The sequence below is a fragment of the Schistocerca nitens genome, chromosome 3, assembly GCF_023898315.1.
Source record: "Schistocerca nitens isolate TAMUIC-IGC-003100 chromosome 3, iqSchNite1.1, whole genome shotgun sequence".
Lineage (NCBI taxonomy): Eukaryota > Metazoa > Arthropoda > Insecta > Orthoptera > Acrididae > Schistocerca > Schistocerca nitens.
In genome coordinates this window covers 690,898,773-690,917,621 of record NC_064616.1, presented here as the reverse complement: position 1 = coordinate 690,917,621, position 18,849 = coordinate 690,898,773, and the positions used below count along the sequence as shown (strand labels likewise).

Sequence of the window (18,849 nt, the reverse complement as noted above, 5' to 3'; positions counted from 1 at the left end):
TGAGTAGCACATAGGCGTCCAAGAGAGATGACATAAATATTAAGTGTCTCCATCACATACCTAGCGTGCGCTTGTGCTACTCATGACAATTTTGCAAGGCCTGCGTGTTATAGGCAACTATTAATATCACCATTGGTTGCCTTGATGTAGTAACCTGTACGTGACCGAAGGTCCGATGATGGCGGCTTTAGTTTCGCCGAAACCGGTAATCATGGAATAAAAAGAATTCCGGCGATCTTGGCTAACAGTTTATCGCGTTACTACCTACGTGTATACGTTTTGTATTCTAGAGACGCAGAAATTGTTAATTATCATTTGACCAAAGGATGGAGACACGAGATGAACATGCGTCGTCTCCAACGCAAATTAAATCTTACTAGCGAATGGTGCTGAAAGAAGTCAAACTGAACGCAGAGAAGTTAACTACGGTCTATTTCGACGAAAAAAGATCTCTATTACAGGAAAATCTCACGGAGCCCTGCTGTCCGGTGCATGGGTAGAAAAAAGCTCATCTCTCTTTTCCTGATTAGTTAGCTAAAAGTCTCTACTACAGTCTTACAGTACACAAGAGTACGATACTATCAAAGATACTATGTGGCAATAGCGTCTGGAAATTAACGAGTAAAATCCGTCTCAACGAAATGCATATACCTCAAAATGTATGTCTTCTATGGATTCTCCGGGGAACATACACTCGACACTCTGGACAATGTTACACATATAAATTTAGAAACAATCAACAAATCTATATAGTAAGATTGACTAGGTCTATGGGATCTTAAGACAACTGGAACGAACAGGCACAACAAATCCATGTCTCTTGCACCGATTCAAAGTTCCTAAGACATTATCCAACATGGCTTCCAATAATTTTACAACCAAATTTTCGGAGGTGGGCTTATAGACTCCTGTGACTCTTAAAACCCTTTTTCAAAGCGATATAAAGTGAACATAGCTCTCACATATTACAGGCAGTGATAATGTGGAGGCCGCCTGAAGACGATGAGACTTCATACTTGGAAAAAAGAATGAAGAATCATTCTAGCGCCGATGAAGGCCGCGAATAGGGAATCCACTGGCATAAGTGACTTTGACAAAGGGCGGGCGGTTATGGCCCAGTTACTGAGAATCTGGCGGCTGTTCGCATGCTAGTGTTGTGAGCATCTATGGAAAGTAGTTGAAGGATGATGAAACCACGAGTAGGCGACAAGTCGTAGGACGTCCACACCTCAGCAAAGAACGTGTAGGTCGGGAGCTTGCTCACTCTGTAAAGTAGGGTACGCAGCGATCTGTGGAAGATCCGACGAAGAGTAAAATGCTGGTGCAGCAAAAGTGTTTCGAAGCACACAGTTCAGAGCGGATTGTTGAACATGGTTTCCGCAGCAGACGACCCTTATGTGTTCCAATGTTGACCTAGCGACATCGTCAGTTACGACTGCGGTGGGCACGGGATCATCGTATTGGAGGGTGGATCAATGGAGCTTGTCATCTGGTCAGATGAATCACATTCCTCGTTAGACCTGATCTATCTTCATGTCCAGATATCCCGTCATCTAGGTGAATAGCTACTTGAAACACGCACCGCACCACGGATGCAGGCTGGTGGGGGACATTAACCTGGGCTTCCATGGGACCTGTGGTAGTAATTGAAGGCTCCATCATATCTGTGGACTATGTGAACATTATTCTAGACCACCTGTGTAGCTTCACGCTTGATGTCTTCCACGACGCCGATGGCATCTTCCAACAAGATAACTGTCAGTGTATCCTGCCAGAATCGGGCTACAGTAGTATGAGGAGCATGATAATGATCTTAGGTTGTCCTGAGCACCAAATTCATCTGGTCTGAACCATATGGAGCACAACTGGGAAGCTATCGGGAACCGGCTTTACACCCAGAAACCACAGGCACGTCATTTATGGGAATTAAATGTCCTGCTCGTAGACACCGGGTGCCATATACCTCCGGAAACCTAAAACGGACTTGTTGAATCAATGCCGCGCAGAGCCGCCTCTGCATTGCGTTTCAAAAGTGAACCAACACACTATTAATCAGGTGATCACAATGTTTTGGCTAATCAGTGCAGATATCTATTAACATGTTCCACAAATACCTTGGAGTATCAGTGTGCGAGGACATGAAATGGTATGATGAACCTGGTTCAGTCGTGCGTAAAGCAAGCAGCAAATTTCAGATAGTTTGGTTCGACACTGGGAAGCTACAATTTATGTATAAAAGAAATTGCTTGAAAAGTTCTTATACAAGCCGCACTGGGAACTACTGTAGTGTGCAGGGTTTAGATTGTGTTGTGTTAACGTTGTACACGGAGCATCTAAAAAGGTCAGTGTGACTGGCCACAATTTTATGCCACAAAAATTCTGAAAAATCTGTGTTGAAAAACGTTCGAAGAAAAGTGACTACTGTTTGTGAAAGTCTGTTTAGAAAGTTTGTGGGATAAGTTCTCACTGAAGAATAGACAGATTTCTAGAATCTCTCCCTCGGCCTTCTGGTAGGAATTCTAATGTTAATCTAATTCAGTTTGTGAACGGAACGAATGAAAGGCCTTAGTGTATGATTTAATGAAAGTAAAATACAAAGATGTTGAGTCATTCATGCCTAGAGGGAATACAGAGGCAGCTACACGAAAGTTAAAGAATGCTCTGGAGAAAAGCGAAGCAGCTGAATAAATATCAAGAGCTCAGATGGCAACCCAGAACTAAGCAAAGGAAATCAGGCTGGAAGGTGGAAGGAATATATTCATAGGAAACAAACTTGAAGACGATGTTATTAAAAGGCAAGACGAAGTAGAGGAATGTGAGATGTGAAATATGATATTGCGAGAAAAACCTGACAGAGCACTGAAAGAGATAAGTCAAAACTAGCCACCTAGAATGGACAATATTCCCTGAAAGTCAGCAAGACCTTTGGGAAAATGAAGCATTACAAAAGTATTCCACCAGCATGGGAAATACTTCCAGTCTTAAAGGAGAATATAATAAAAGCAATTCCAAATGTAACAGGTGCTGACAGGTGTGAATATTACTGAATTATCAGTGCAGTAAGTCATGGTTCCAAAATAAGCAAGATAACTGAAGAATGGAGTTACTGGTAGAAGCCGTCCTTGGGAAAGGTCAGTTTGGTTTCCATGGAAATGTAGGAACATGAGAGTCAATACTGACCCTACGACTAATCTTAGTAAAGTGACGAAAAAAAAACAACTTTTATGGCAAATTTAGAGTTTTTGACAATCTTGACTGGGACACAGTCTCTGAAATTCTGAAGGTAGGAGGAATAAAATACAGGGAAAAGCTATCTACAACTTGTGCAGAAACCAGAGTGCAGTTATACGAGACAAAAGGCATCCAAGAGAGACAGTTAAGTGAGAAGGCAGTAAGACAGAGACGTAGGCTATTCCCCATGTTATTCAGTCTGTGCATTATGCAAACAGTAAACGAAAGCAAAGAGGAATTTGGAAAAGGAATTAAAGTTCAGGGAGAAGGAATAAAAACTTCTAACTTTACTGATGAAACTGTCATTTTGTCAGATGGCAAAGGACTCCCTTTAAACGGAAAGGATAATGTCTTCAAAAAAGTCCATAAGATAAACATCAATAAAAGAAAAACAAAGGTCATTGCTGCATCTAGCGGAAACTAAGTTTGCAGTTCAGACATGGTCGAGGAAGGGTCCAAGAATCCTCTTACGCAAATTCCGCTACTGGTCCTTCAGGTATAAGAGCGTCCAGCAACGTCACCTTAGACCCAGGTGGGACCAATGAAATATCTCCCGTGAGCCCTAGGTGAGTTTGTAGCTGGTCGCAGAGCCGAACCTAGCGATGCAAAATGTATACTCTGTTCAAAATTACCTAAGGATTGACAGCTGTAGGAAGCAGTAGTGTGAGGGTCATGGCGGACATACGGCTCGTATTCAGCCAATCTTATGAGATCAGTAGCCACTGCCACCACACGCAGTTGTCAAACATTCACCTCCATCACTACAACACTTTCTCTGGCACTTTGCGTCAGGTTCAAGTTAACTGTTGATCGTTCGTTGGCTCTGTGATTTTGTTCTTTTCATTCATTATATTGACGAGAGTGGCTATTTTTGTTTTGTTTCGTGATGCTGAACAATGTCAGAAGCAAGTTCGTCAAATTTTATGAGTAGAAAAGTTCGACGTCGATCTCATAGTGTGGGAACTGCGGTACTACTTCAGTCGACCGAAAGGGTTGAAATGTTACGCGTCTACTTCGAGCAAGAAAAATTTAATAGAAGCCCTCTTATCTCCGTGAAGAGGTGATCGAAAGAACTGGGGCAGAACTGAATACAAATTTTAAAAAATCGTAGCAAATATTGGCAAGGATATGTACAAGGAGACAGAGGGAACTGGAGAATAGTAGATGAAGACTATGGGGAAAAGCATGCATGGATAAACGGATTACCAAAACAGATTCAGCTGTTTAGGATAAAGGAACGCCGGCCGAGGTGGCCGAGCGGTTCTAGGCGCTACAGTCTGGAACCGCGCGGCCGCTACGGTCGCAGGTTCGAATCCTGCCTTGGGCATGTATGTGTGTGATGTCCTTAGGTTAGTTAGGTTTAAGTAGTTCTACGTTCTAGGCGACTGATGACCTAAGAAGTTAAGTCCCATAGTGCTCAGAGGCATTTGAACCATTTTGATAAAGGAACCTCTATCAATTTGCAAATTATTCACACCCTTAAGGGAACCGGGCGTTTTCAACGTGGACTCACATTTATAGTTATCTACGACCTCGGCTTTTAATATTGACGTTTCTTTCGCCATAAGCTGTTGATGGACAGGGCAAATACTCATAGATGCGTAGCTGATCTATAAACCTAACACAGTGAAGTTCTTGCAGAATACAGTGCTGCCTGTTCCATCTTTGTACACTGAATAGTTTGCTAGTTGAATGAAATGTAGCACTATGTGCGTGTCATATGCGTGATGCGACAAATACGCATCGGGTCTCTGCGTGAACCTGCCGAATGTCAAGCCTTAAGTCATTTTGAACGAAGTATAGTCCTGGGAATGTAAATTACTGGAAAGTGGTAATAGACATGTAAGATAGTAATACTAAAGATGGAGAACAGTGTAAAAATAATGTACAGTTAAAGGGTCCAACAACTCCTGCTTTATACAAACCTTACATTCGAAAATCAAATGGCTTGGTTCAAATGGCTCTGAGCACTATACGACTTAACTTCTGAGGTCATCAGTCGCCTAGAACTTATAACTAATTAAACCTAACTAACCTAAGGACATCCCACACATCCATGCCCGAGGCAGGATTCGAACATGCGACCGCAGCGGTCGCTCGGTTCCAGACTGCAGCGCCCAGAACCGCACGGCCACTCCGGCCGGCATTCGGAAATCATAGGAAAGTGAATTATGCTGGTGAACGGGGCCGTCAATGCTCGAAGGAAAAAAAAAAAAGGTAGTGCAAAAATTTTTAAAAAGGATATGATCAAATTTTGTAAGGGTGCATCCGGAATAACACACTTGATCCACCTCCAGTAGGCAGAAAATTGGTAACAACTTCAACAAAAGGGAAAGTTGAAGTTTATATCGACGAGCGTCCCGCAAAATTGCTTATTAAGTAGCTTGAGAAGCAGAGCGACATTCAGTGTTTTGCGCCATCGAGACATTACATACACAAGGACCAAAATTCACACAACGAGATGTAGGTATCATCGGATATTGCCCAGACCAGGACATCCGATCAACACCAACACAATGAAGAATTTTTACTGGAAACTTCCTTAGTACGAGTTTGATAGTTTTTTTAAATTGAATCACATGCGTGATGTGAAAAGTACATAGTTTTGATGGATGGCACCTTTGGTTATGCTACTAAATTAAGGGCCGGCCGCGGTGGCCGTGCGGTTCTAGGCGCTTCAGTCTGGAACCGCGTGCCGCTACGGTCGCAAGTTCGACTCCTGCCTCGGGCATGGATGTTTGTGATGTCCTTAGGTTAGTTAGGTTTAAGTAGTTCTAAGTTCTAGGGGACTGATGACCATAGATGTTCAGTCCCATAGTGCTCAGAGCCATTTGAACCATCTGAACTAAAATATGGTTTGCCCTACTTTTATTTACAGTTCACAGGTATATAGAAGGAATGTATATCACACAAGTTTTCTGTCTGCTGAAGGATATGAAGAAGACGAGTTACATCACTGTACTCGACTCCGTTAAACACGAATGTTCCAGCACAGAAATGTGCTCCCAACCGAAGACTTTCGTCATCGTCGTTGTTTTGATCTTCAGACCGAAAACTGGTTTGACGCAGCACTCCATGCAAGTCTATTCCGTGGCAAAGCTCTTCATCGCTGCGTAACTACCGCATTATACATGTATTTGAACCTAGTTTTCTCCATCTATAATTTTTACCCTTCACTTTCTGCCATTTCCTTGATGCCTCAGGATGTGTGCTATCAGTCGGTCGCTTCTTTTAGTGAAATTGTCACATATTTTTCCCCTATTCGATTCAGAACCTCTTCATTTGTTATTCGATATATCCATCCACTCTTCAGCATTCGTCAGTAGCACTACATTTCAAAAGCTCTGAACTGCTTATCGTCCACGTTTCATCTCCGCACAAGGCTACACCCCAGACAAGTACCGGGTGATCAAAAAGTCAGTATAAATTTGAAAACTTAATAAACCACGGAATAATGTAAATAGAGAGGTACAAATTGACACACATGCTTGGAATGACGTGGGGTTTTATTAGAACCACCCCATATTGCTAGACGCGTGAAAGATCACTTGCGCGCGTCGTTTGGTGATGATCGGTTGCTCAGCCGCCATTTTCGCCATGCTTGGCCTCCCAGGTCCCCAGACCTCAGTCCGCGCGATTATTGGCTTTGGGGTTACCTGAAGTCGCAAGTGTATCGCTATCGACCGACATCTCTAGGGATGCTGAAAGACAACAACCGACGCCAATGCCTCACCGTAACTCCAGACATGCTTTACAGTGCTGTTCACAAAACTATTCCTCGACTACAGCTATTGTTGAGGAATGATGGTTGACATATTGAGCATTTCCTGTAAAGAACATCATCTTTGCTTTGTATTACTTTGTTATGCTAATTATTGCTGTCCTGATCAGATGAAGCGCTATCTGTCGGACATTTTTTGAACTTTTGTATTTTTTTGGTTCTAATAAAACCCCTTGTCATTCCAAGCATGTGTGTCAATTTGTACCTCTCTATCTACATTATTCCGTGATTTATTCAGTTTTCAAATTTATACTGACTTTTTGAACACCCGGTATCTGCAGAAAGACTTCACAACACTTAAATTGAAATCTGATGTTAACAAAGTCCTCTTTTTCAGAGATGCTTTCCTTGCTATTATCAGCTTGCATTTTATATCCTCTCTACTTCGGTCATCCTCAGTTATTTTACTGGCCAACTAGCAAACTCATCTACTGCTTCTGGTCTCTCATTAATTTACTCAGCATCGCCTGATTTAATTCTATTACAATGCAGTGCCCTTGTTTTAGTTTTGTTGATGTTCGTCTTATTCTCTCTTTTCGGGACACTATACAATTTAGCTTACTGATGCAGTGAAGGAGTGGCCAAGAGAAAATCGTGGGTCTGCTGATAGTTGTGGAGTTCGTGTACAGGTGAAAACTAAAGATTTGGCCATGTTACAAAGTTGAGATTGTGATCATCTAAAAATCGTGAAGTTAGAGCGATTCGCCTGTATCAAACCTGTCTTCGAACTGAAGACCACAATATCACCCTTGTCTCGCAAGTTGCACGGTTCACAAAGAGTATAAGTGGATGGAGACAAGCTGTAGTTACCTGCAAGGCGCCAGTGCTGAGGCCGTTGGGAGAGGTGGCGCTGGCCACGCTGTTTGGACTCCTGGCTTCGAAGTCTGTGCGGCAGGCGGCCAAGCCATCCACCTCGTCGCTGATGTCGCCGTTCATCAGCCCGTCTGCAACAACCGAGGCTGCGTTTTAGTCTTCCGTCTGCTGGTCACGCTACTGTTGCCTTAGGCGAGGCCTTGGCTCTGCGGTTTCTACGGGTCATCTGGCCAGGTCCGCCAGGAATGCGAAGAGAGACCTTCTGGGAAGCTCGTGAACAAAGGAAGCGGTCAGGAAAGGACAGGCGCTCTGTCTGGCGGCTACTTCAACCCTCCGACCAGCCCCTCCCGTGACCCTTCCTCCAGCCCCCTGTGATTTGTCATGTAGCAGCATCGCTGTCGACCGACAGTGGATGTCAGTGTGGCTGCGTCCCCTTCGCACACCCTTCTTTGTGCGTAGTGTGCCGAGCCAGCCGAGGTGCGACAGAAAAGGCGGGGGGAACGGAGGGTTGACGTCACATAGCCGTAAAGACGCAGTGGGTGACATTCCAGTCTCAGTTAACAATGGCGTTGCCACGCTGCGTACAACGCACGGGAAATAGTGGACGCCCTCTAATTACCCACAGACTATATAGTACAAACTTCTATTTTCATTCAGTAATTAACTACGTTGAGCAATCAGTAAAGGAAACAAACGAAAAATTCGGAGTTGGAATTAAAATCCATGGAGAAGAAATAAAAACTTTGAGGTTCGCCGATGACATTGTAATTCTGTCAGAGACAGCAAAGGACCCTGAAGAGCAGCTGAACGGAATGGACCGTGTCTTGAAAGGAGGATATAAGACGAACATCAACAAAAGCAAAACGAGGATAATGGAATGTAGTCGAATTAAATCGGGTGATGCTGCGGGTTCAAAAAATGGCTCTGAGCACTATGGGACTTAAAGTCTGAGGTCATCAGTCCCCTAGAACTTAGAACTACTTAAACCTAACTAACCTAAGGACATCACACACATCCATGCCCGAGGCAGGATTCGAACCTGCGACCGTAGCGGTCGCGCGGTTCCAGACTGAAGTGTCTAGAACCGCTCGCCCACACCGGCCGGCTGATGCTGCGGGAATTAGATTAGGAAATGAGACGCGTAAAGTAGTAAATGAGTTTTGCTATTTGGGGAGCAAAATAGCTGATGATGGTCGAAGTAGAGAGGATATAAAATGTAGACTGGCAATGGCAAGGAAAGCGTTTCTGACGAAGAGAACTTTGTTAACATCGAGTATAGATTTGTCAGGAAGTCGTTTCGGAAACTATTTGTATGGAATGTAGCCATGTATGGAACTGAAACGTGGACGATAAATAGTTTGGACAAGAAGAGAATAGAAGCTTTCGAAATGTGGTGCTGCAGAAAAATGCTGAAGATTAGATGCGTAGGTCACATAACTAATGAGGAGGTATTGAATAGAATTGGGGAGGAGTTTATGGCACAACTTGACTAGAAGAAGGGATCGGTTGGTAGGGCATATTTTGAGGCATCAAGGGATCACCAATTCAGTTTTGGAGGGCAGCGTGGAGGGTAATAATCGTAGAGGGAGACCAAGAGAGGAATACACTAAACAGATTCAGAAGGATGTAGATTGCAGTAGGTAGTGGGAGATGAAGAAGCTTGCACAGGATAGAGTAGCATGGAGAGCTGTATCAAACCAGTCTCTGGACTGAAGAGCACAACAACAACAATTAACTACGAGATGGAACCTGTGCAACAGCAGTTTGTCCTTAAGGACGAGAAAATCTTGATGTGTGTTGGCCATTTCATAGGAGTATGGGGGAGACTGAAACTCATAAAAAGGTTCATAATGAATACAGACAACAACAACAAAAACACAATCTGCATGCTACATACTTCGGAATGCGGTCTTGGCGGAACGCCAGCAGTTACAACATCTGCAGGTAGCAGCACAGGAGATAACATGTATCCAGTAAAAGAATAACAAGCACAGCAGATAACTGCTCCACGGTAGCGCAGATAAGGTTATGTTTCAATATCATAAGGTTGGAGGGGAATGGGAAATCACGTTGCAGACTAGCAGTTGTAATACGGCATGTTCTTCAGCTGACGAAGACAAAGAAAATTCATACAGTCTTAAAGTGAAGAATAGTGAATGCAAGAATTCAGTTACCAGGTACATCGACGCTATGGCTTCTTGAATGATTGAATGATTGCTGACTATAACTGTGAAAGCAAAATATCTTTAGAGCCAGTAATAACTCATTATCTAACGCACAACGGCACTTGAAATCATTTCGCTAAATTGTCTATATAGTAAGCTCGCCCTCCCCCCTTTTGTAGTTGTATATGTCTTATATATTATTCATCTCGCGCATTATTGTTATTTTTATTTGTACCTTTTATATTATATATGTAACGTGAACAAGGGGAGTTGGGCATTACTGATGGTATTGTGTCCACGGCAAGGAAAGCCTCTCAAAAGCCAGAGTGTAGTCGATTTCTTCCCAAATACGTGTTCAACTATTTCAGAGACGTATGTCATAGAGAAAATAACTATATGAATGTAAAAGGGCAGCAGGGAACACGTGATTGGTAGGAGTTACTAATTCACAGTTATTCCCTGCCACAGAACAGAAAATAAAGTAACATTTATAATTTGAAAGGGATGGGACAAGCCAGGGCTAGTTGAATATTTGAGTCGGGTCGCGAGGTGGGGTCAGGCGATTCTATTGGAAGGACGGGTGAATCCCGATACGCCACACACTTTAACTTATCCCAAACCATGAAGTTAAGTTATTTTTGAGTTTTGCTTTGCACACAGATGCAGTCATCATGAGGAATATAGACTGGGAGTATGCGTGCGGAACGATTTGAAGTGGAATGATCATATAAAATTAATTGTTGGTAAGGCGGGTACCAGGTTGAAATTCATTGGAAGAGTCCTTAGAAAATGTAGTCCATCAACAAAGGAGGTGGCTTACAACACTCGTTCGACCTATAATGAGTATTGCTCATCAGTGTGGGATCCGTACCAGGTCTGGTTGACGGAGGGGATAGAGAAGATCCAAAGAAGAGCGGCGCGTTTCGTCACAGAGTTATTTGGTAAGCGTGATAGCGTTACGGAGATGTTTAGCAAACTCCTGTGGCAGACTCTGCAAGAGAGGCGCTCTGCATCGCGGTGTAGCTTGCTCGCCAGGTTTCGAGAGGGTGCGTTTCTTGATGAGGTATCGAATATATTGCTTCCGCCTACTTATACCTCCCAAGGAGATCACGAATGTAAAATTAGAGAGATTCGCGCGCACGGAGGCTTCCCGCGAACCATACGCGACTGGAACAGAAAAGGGGGGTAATGACAGTGGCACGTAAAGTGCCCTCCGCCACACACCGTTGGGTGGCTTGCGGAGTATAAATGTAGATGTAGATGCTAAATTATCGAACTCTGTGACCCATTATCTTGGAAACTTTTGAAGACACCAACTTACAATTTTCCAAAATTATTGACTGTACCTTTCTAGATACACCGAACTAGAATTATTACTAAAACTGTATTGTGGGGCATGTTTTCTTTTTTTTCTTCAAACACTGAATTTTTTGACAGAATTTTGTAAATAAATGAACCTAAAAACAAAACAACTAAGGATATTTTAATTATTCTAGTTCTATATGTGTTGAATCTCACATTTGGCATACTGTGAAAATTTCATGTCTATACCATCAGTACTTCTTTAGAAAACGGGTCATTTATTGCAAAAAATGTAGTTCAGAGATATTGACGTTTAAAACGTTTTAATTACAAATTCTTATAGAGACTTGCATTTCTACGTCTTTTATGCGCTCGTATTGCCCTCGCCCATAGTCTGTCTTCTTCAGTGTCACAACAGCCCAGTGCTTGACTCCTCCTTTTCTTTCTTGCTTCTTTTGTAATTTGCTGAGCAGCTAACTCTGCTTCAGGTACACGAAGGTCATCCATTTCCCGCAGTCCTTTAGCTGTGTTCTGTCCAAATCTTACCCCTAACTTCTCCAGAACCTTATGTCTTTCATAGTTCCCACCACTAACAGTTAGTACACCATCAGACACTGCAAACTTTAGAGTCATAAGGCCAACAAATACATTTTTAGCCACACGGTACCACACAACACAATTGAAGGACTCATTCACATTCTGGGTCTTCGTATGTAAACACTTCTTTAGTAGCTCAGGGTTTGCCAAATCTCTGTAAATAGGTTTGATTGCCTCCATTACTGCCAAAGTAAGAGAATGTTTGTGTGTAAATTCATGCAGGGTGCCAGAAAACTCAGCTTTCCTATATTTACACAAAGTGTTTGGTGGAGATGGACCCAAAGCATGACATGGCTTTTCATCGTTCGATATTCGATGAAAGAAAGAAAATGCAGGTCTCACATATCTGTTACCTGCAAATTTGCGTTTATTGAAGTTACTTTTACCCTTAGTCATTTTATTTACGTATTAAAAAGAATAGAAATTAGCTTACTACAAAAGTAGCTGATAATCAACTACTTTCAATGAAAACTACTATCACAAACAAAGGACTGGTTTGTTTATTCGTAATGCCAACTTCTGGGTCGTAGCAGTAGCCACAAAACAAAGCAATTCATAGCCTTCTAGACTGTGTAATTCACAAGATATGACTCCTCAATTGTGGCAGTATATGTGTAGCCACGAAATTTGAAAGTCACACGTCAAAATTCAAAATATTATTTGAAGGTCTCACAATCGTCTGATTTTAATGTATTATACACCAAAATGTTCAGGAAAGTCCAAAGTGCATTTTGGAGTAAAAACAGAAAATATCAAATTTCAACGAATTTCACGTACAATGTCCCGTTAAAGCACCTTCGTTTAGTTTTTCGGTCGATAAGACTGTAAATTTGTTACAAATGTCCTGGAGACATTTACCAACTTTTGGTAAAGCTTTCACAAATTGCTTCATCAAGCCTAATTTAATACGTAGAGGTGGAAGGAGAACTTTCGTCTATTCGATGATAGGTTTTTGGAACATATTTTTTACTCCATGTTCCAAGGAAGCTCTTTGTCGTCCGTACTTCTGTTTCCAATTATTTTTCCCGTCTCTGCTATGTAACTCACATGAAAAACAAGGAAACTTTGTGTACCCGCCTTGCTGTCCATGGATCATCCATATTACTTTCAGGTCACCACACATGACCCTCTTACGATCGTCGTACTTAATTTTCTGGAGAATAAATTATTAATTGACGTACACCTCTTTTAAGTGTACAAAATGCCCAGGCGTACTGACGCATATTCGTTCCTGTTACGAAGCAGGACAACTGCCTTCAATTCGATGAATCGATGTATAGTCTCCAGTCAGTGCCTTCGTCCGGAATGTTGCATGTCTTTAACAGTCCACACACCTCATTGTAGAATACGAAGTCTCCTTCTTCCGAAAAGTGTGGAGTAAAATCTTTTTCTCTGTACCAGAGCCAGGAAAACGAAGAGCCAATTGCGAGCAAATTTTTATTTTTAAGCCTTGAACGAAGCAATTCTAAATCCTCTTTGGTGAGCTGTAAGTCGCGAATCAGATAGTTCAGTTTAAGTAAAAGGTTGTGGTACAGATTTGCCAGGCTCGCACTCCTCTTTATTATCTTTGTTTTCTTCACTTGATTTAATTTCTAACTACTAAAGGGAAATGTTCGGCTGCATAGTCACTGGTACATTTAGACCGTGAGGGACAGGACATGGCAGATTTAGCTAGACGATATTCTTTTTATTTTTTACATTGAACTCTTGAATACCAGTTGAACAAGAGTAACAATCATCAGTTGTTCGCCATTTGAGCACGTCTCAGTCGTTCAAAACACATATAGCAAACATTGTGGGGTTCCCAAGTTTTATCCTGATCTCCTACTTCCACACCGAAATACGCGAGATACACTTGCTGCACAAACGATGTTACATCTCATTTTTGCCTTGACCCCATTAACTCACACAAATATAAAAACAGGAATCCGCAGACTTTTTATAGCCTCTTGACGCTATTTCGAACATTACATGTTTGCTGTTCAGCATATATCCGCTGATACTATAAACGCTTTTGGTCACGGACGGTATGTACGAACGTGTGCGCCAACACTGACAGCTGAGATGTACAACACGTTTTATGACGAAAGTGCTGTCCTCTGCCAGGTCATGATGTCACCGATTGTTTACATCAGAAACCGACAGATGGCAACATTTTCTATGTATTTAAATCTGTCATTACGTCTTATATTTGTGATTTTTTTCCATATGTATAACACATTTTGACAAAGTGTGGTTTGCAAAAAATTCTGACGCGATGGAAAAAATTAAGACCATTTTTGGGATGCAACGCTCAAACATACATAGGAATCAATCATCAAAAATTGAAAAACATCATACAACCGAAAAAATGCAGGCCTGTGTAATCATTAAATATACGAAGAAATTATTACGTTAATGGAATCTTCTGTAAATAGTTGGTAGAAAAATCGAGTATGTATGTACGATAATACAATGCATAGTAAATACGTAATTTGTTACGTGAGTCTTGACTTAGATGCCCTCTTTAGGAAACAGTTGACTGTCGTCGTCCATGTCGTTATCGTGGTGGTAGAGACAATGCAGTCAAAAGGAATGATGCGAAAACACTCAGAGCGAAAGCTTTGATAAAAAAAAACAGGACTTGTTAGAAAATGCTACAGGTAAATAATGAATAACTGTAAAATGCATTAACTCACGAGCACGTACTGAGTGAAGGCCGTAACTGACGGACGTAACCTCATGTCGTTCACTTTAGAAACAAATGACGAAAGCTGCACATGCGGGAAGCGCGTGAGATCAATTAACCTCTGGCACACAGCTCTCATATCATTTTAAACGATCAACAGCAGCTTATTACAGTCTCCTTTTTCAAGTTCAACGAATTCCCCCTCACCCACTCCTCCATACTTCCACACGGTCCTGCTGATCTATTACGTTTTGGAGGTATTTTATTTTGATTTTAATCATATTTTGAACTCTTAAATGTTTTGGTATTTTACCTCATCTCCTTGTACAATTATTTGTGATTCTTTATATTTATGTCGATAAACATGTAATAAGATTTTTAAAGTGTGACAGTAAGTATTCAGGTAAGTGTAAATTTTGATTTAGTTGTTGTACTCTTTTAACCTACTACGCAATGTGGTTCAGATGTATGTCAGATCTCAAGAAATATCGCGTATTCACCTTTCGTCATTTGTTTGACACGTGAACGACCTGAGATTACTTCCGGTAGCCAAGACCTTCACTCAGTGTATGTTCAGCAGTTGACTAACTTTAAATTTACTCGCTGCTTATGTTTAACATTTTCCGATATTTCTTAGCTGTAATACCGAAGATGGATTTCACTCGGAGAGCTTGCGGAACACACCTTTCGACTGCAAAGTGTTTTCCAAAGTAGTTAACCAGCATGATAACGACTTTGACGACGACAGATATTTCTTCATGAGGACGTCTAAGTCGATTGTCGCTTGGCAAAACAAATAATTACCGTATGTTGTACCGTTGTACACACAAACATTTTTGTTACCAAATGGTGCAGAAAATTCCATTATCATAATTATTTCATTATTTCTCTCAGATTATTTCACTCATTGATTGCTTAATTTTAACTGTTTCTGCAATGTCTCCCTTTAACTCTGTTCAGTACGTGTTCGCCCCCCTTAGCTGAATGGTCAGCGCATCTGACTGCCATGCAGCGTGTCCGGGTTCGATTCCCGGCTCGATCGGAGATCTTCTCTGCTCGGGGACTGGGTGTTGTGTTGTCCTCATCATCATTTCGTCATCATCGACAAGCAACTGAAATGATTTGCGACTCGGTGGCCGTTCTTCCCCAGATGGAGCTCTCGGCCATCAGTGTCATACGATCATATCATATGTTCAGTAAGCAGTATTAGCGTTTTCTGCTATAGGCTATTACATTTACTCTGTCAAAGATGACTTACACTGGGGGCTACAATGGTACAACGCGTCGTTGAAGATGGTAATGAAATGGAGTAAACGAAGGGATAGCAAAGAGCGAGTGTAAATTACCTGTGGCGTGGTGGCTGTTGCTGGTCTTCTGCAGTGCGTCCTCGAACAGGTCGACGGCGTGCTGCAGGTCGCCGGTTACAACGCTCTGCTGCTTGCTCGCCGCCGCGTCGTCGCTGTTGGCTGCCTGCGAACAGCGTATAACACACCGGCTGACAAACACAATTCTCGCTGCGCACACTAACCACGCCAAACTGCAACTAGCAAGTCCGGTACAACGGAACTCTGATTTGGACGTTTCTGGCATACCCAAAGACAAAGTATTTAAAAATAGTGTTAGAGTTCACGATCTCAATAGTTAACATTCAGGGTTTGCTGTACGCGATGGCTCAATGAGTAACTGAGCAGCTAGATGACGTTTCTACGTACGTGGCATACGCCGTAACTAGATCTCATCGTTCCAGTCACTCATTCGTTCTTTTTTTATTCTGGCTGCCTCCATTTCATTTCCGTGAGAGTCATAATTATGTTTCTCTCTCTCTTTTTCTTTTTGTTCACAGAAATTTTCTCCGTCTCTCCTAGCGATTCTCAACGTGAATCTTTCCATTTCTTGCTAAGCATTAGTTTTTACATTCAGACTCCTTGTCTCACTACAATACGTCAAAACTGATACTGATTGTAAACTTTCCTTTTCAGACACATAAAAAGATTCGTTTGGAAAACCCTATTTATTTTACCGAATGCATTTCATATCATATTTACCCTTCTGCTTAATTCTTGTACTGTCCATCCAGTGGATGTCTTCAGCTACCCTAAATACAAAAGTTCATCAACTGGTCGTATGTCTTCATTGTTTCTTTTTCTCACTTTCTCTTTCATATATTGGTTCAGTTACTTTTATCTTATTATAATTGATTTTTACTCCTACTCTCAAACATTTTTCATTAAGTTCTGTCATTCCTTGCGGAAATTTATGTACACGAATGGCAAACAACACAAACTCAACTGCTAAACCATGCTGGTTCACGTATGTTATGTTATCATAAATACCATTCTTTCTTCGCAGTTTAAGGATCTGAAAAACTTTTTCTATAACTGTTGACAACAGTTATGATGATGTAAACTCTCCTTGTAAGCCTCCTTTTTCAGTTCTGAATTTCTCACTATCTACATGAAGTCTATTGGACACTTTAGCATTAGAGTATGAACTTTTCAGAATACTGATAGACTTAGTCGGTACTTGTTTCTCTATGACCACTATCAAGGATTTTGTTGAAACTGAGTCAGAAGATTTCTAAAAATCCATTACTCCCACACAGTCATAAATCATACGCACGTATATAAGTTGGATGAGCTGCACAAAATCGAACCTCGCTAGACGCCATTCGTCAGTCTTTACCCGACCACAATTTTTTTTCTTCTTCCAGCATTAGTAAGTTGTTCAGTGCCATTATTTGCAGTCTTTCTGTTAAGTTTGACTCAAAGCAGTTGTTTGTAATACCATCAATTCCGTGAAATTTAAACTATTATTAAAAAGAGTTGTGGGGTGCATAATCTAACGATATGGACAAATAACAAGAAGTAAGAGATGGAGATATTTTCTTTTTCTAAGTTTTGTAACACCTTTCGTATAAACGTAAAAATGGTATTCTCTATGGAAAACCGCTATTGGAACCCAAACTTTAATGCAGAACTACAATAACAACTTCTACTTAAATGCAACAGGCATCCTGAGTACAATAGTTTCTGGAATAGTTTTAGAAAAAGAAATTAGTAAAGACTGTCATTTGTCTTACAAAGATATGTGTAAATGGCATATTCTCTGGAAAAATATAGTTAAAGACATGACTAATAAGCTAGACCAACCCCGTAGAATTGTGTTCAACACCACATTTTTAGAATTTTTATAATTCTATTGATTTTTGTAAAGTGCGTTGGTGCCTACTTCTAGTTGCTTAATTTTTACAGATTGATATTTTCAATGTTTTTCTTGCTTCTTATTCCGAATTACTTGAGTCCACTTCTACTGCAAAATTTTAAAAAATCTTGTAATTTGTGAAATATGAATCAAGGTGTAGCCATTTTGTTTAACTGAAATGCTATTTTGTACATTTCACTGTATTCTACATTTATTAAGCTCTGTTATCAGTATAAATAATTTCTGTCATTTTATAGTAATTTTGCAGAAGGATAATAACAAAATATCTTTAGTCGCTCTGGAAATTATATAAATTTCACTTTTCTGTTTATAAAACATTTTAATGTCTTAAGTTATGTATGGATATTGTGTTTTTAAATCTAATTTCTGAACTATTTTAGGAAAGCTACTTTCAGTACATAAGTGTATTATTAAACATATTAAATTTCACATTAGCATCGTTTTCCTGATTTACTTCATTCCAGCCTATTTCATTTTAACTTATTCTTAAAATTCCACACACTGAAATCATTAATAATACTTACAGTATTGCATAAGGTATATATGGTGCCACAGTCAGGATTTTTAATAGTTATCTATCATGGGCACATAGTGCGCTAACAAAGGTGTCAACATCAACGTTTTCAGCTTAAACACGATTTGTGGAAAAGTTACCATTTACAATTTTCTTTTCTTAATTTATAAAAGGTGTAAATTTTACTACTGAAATCAAACTGCAACAGCCGAATAACGCTTATGGACCTTTTATGTGTCAGAGTATTCTAAGAAGTACTGAAAACTCCACAAAATGTTAACTCTTTCATCACGCCTATATGGTAGCTCAAAAATAAATCTAGGTTTCTCACAACCAGCTGAGAATTTCCCCTTGAGGATCTGTACACCGTTACACCTATAATAAATGCATATCCAGACAACAATATCCCAATTATTGCAATTTATTAGCTATTTCGTTTGTCACGGCAGCCATCTACAGATAATATTATTTCCATGATAGTATATTAACACATTATTGCGAGTTAAAAAACATAAGATGTCAAAATTGAGTTCAGTATCGTGAGTATAGAGTGCCT

At 40.8% G+C, this 18,849-nt stretch overlaps 1 protein-coding gene across 1 annotated transcript in view; it reads right to left on the bottom strand.

Moving 5' to 3' along the window:
• The window catches only part of LOC126248649 (KN motif and ankyrin repeat domain-containing protein 3), a 395,607-nt gene that overhangs the window by 155,913 nt on the left and 220,845 nt on the right, over nt 1-18,849 (bottom strand). The window contains exons 4-5 of the mRNA XM_049949838.1: nt 15,904-16,027; nt 7,823-7,956 (exon numbers count right to left, since the gene is read on the bottom strand). Of these exons, the coding sequence (XP_049805795.1) occupies nt 7,823-7,956; nt 15,904-16,027 (258 nt within the window). The remainder of the gene's footprint in view (nt 1-7,822; nt 7,957-15,903; nt 16,028-18,849) is intronic.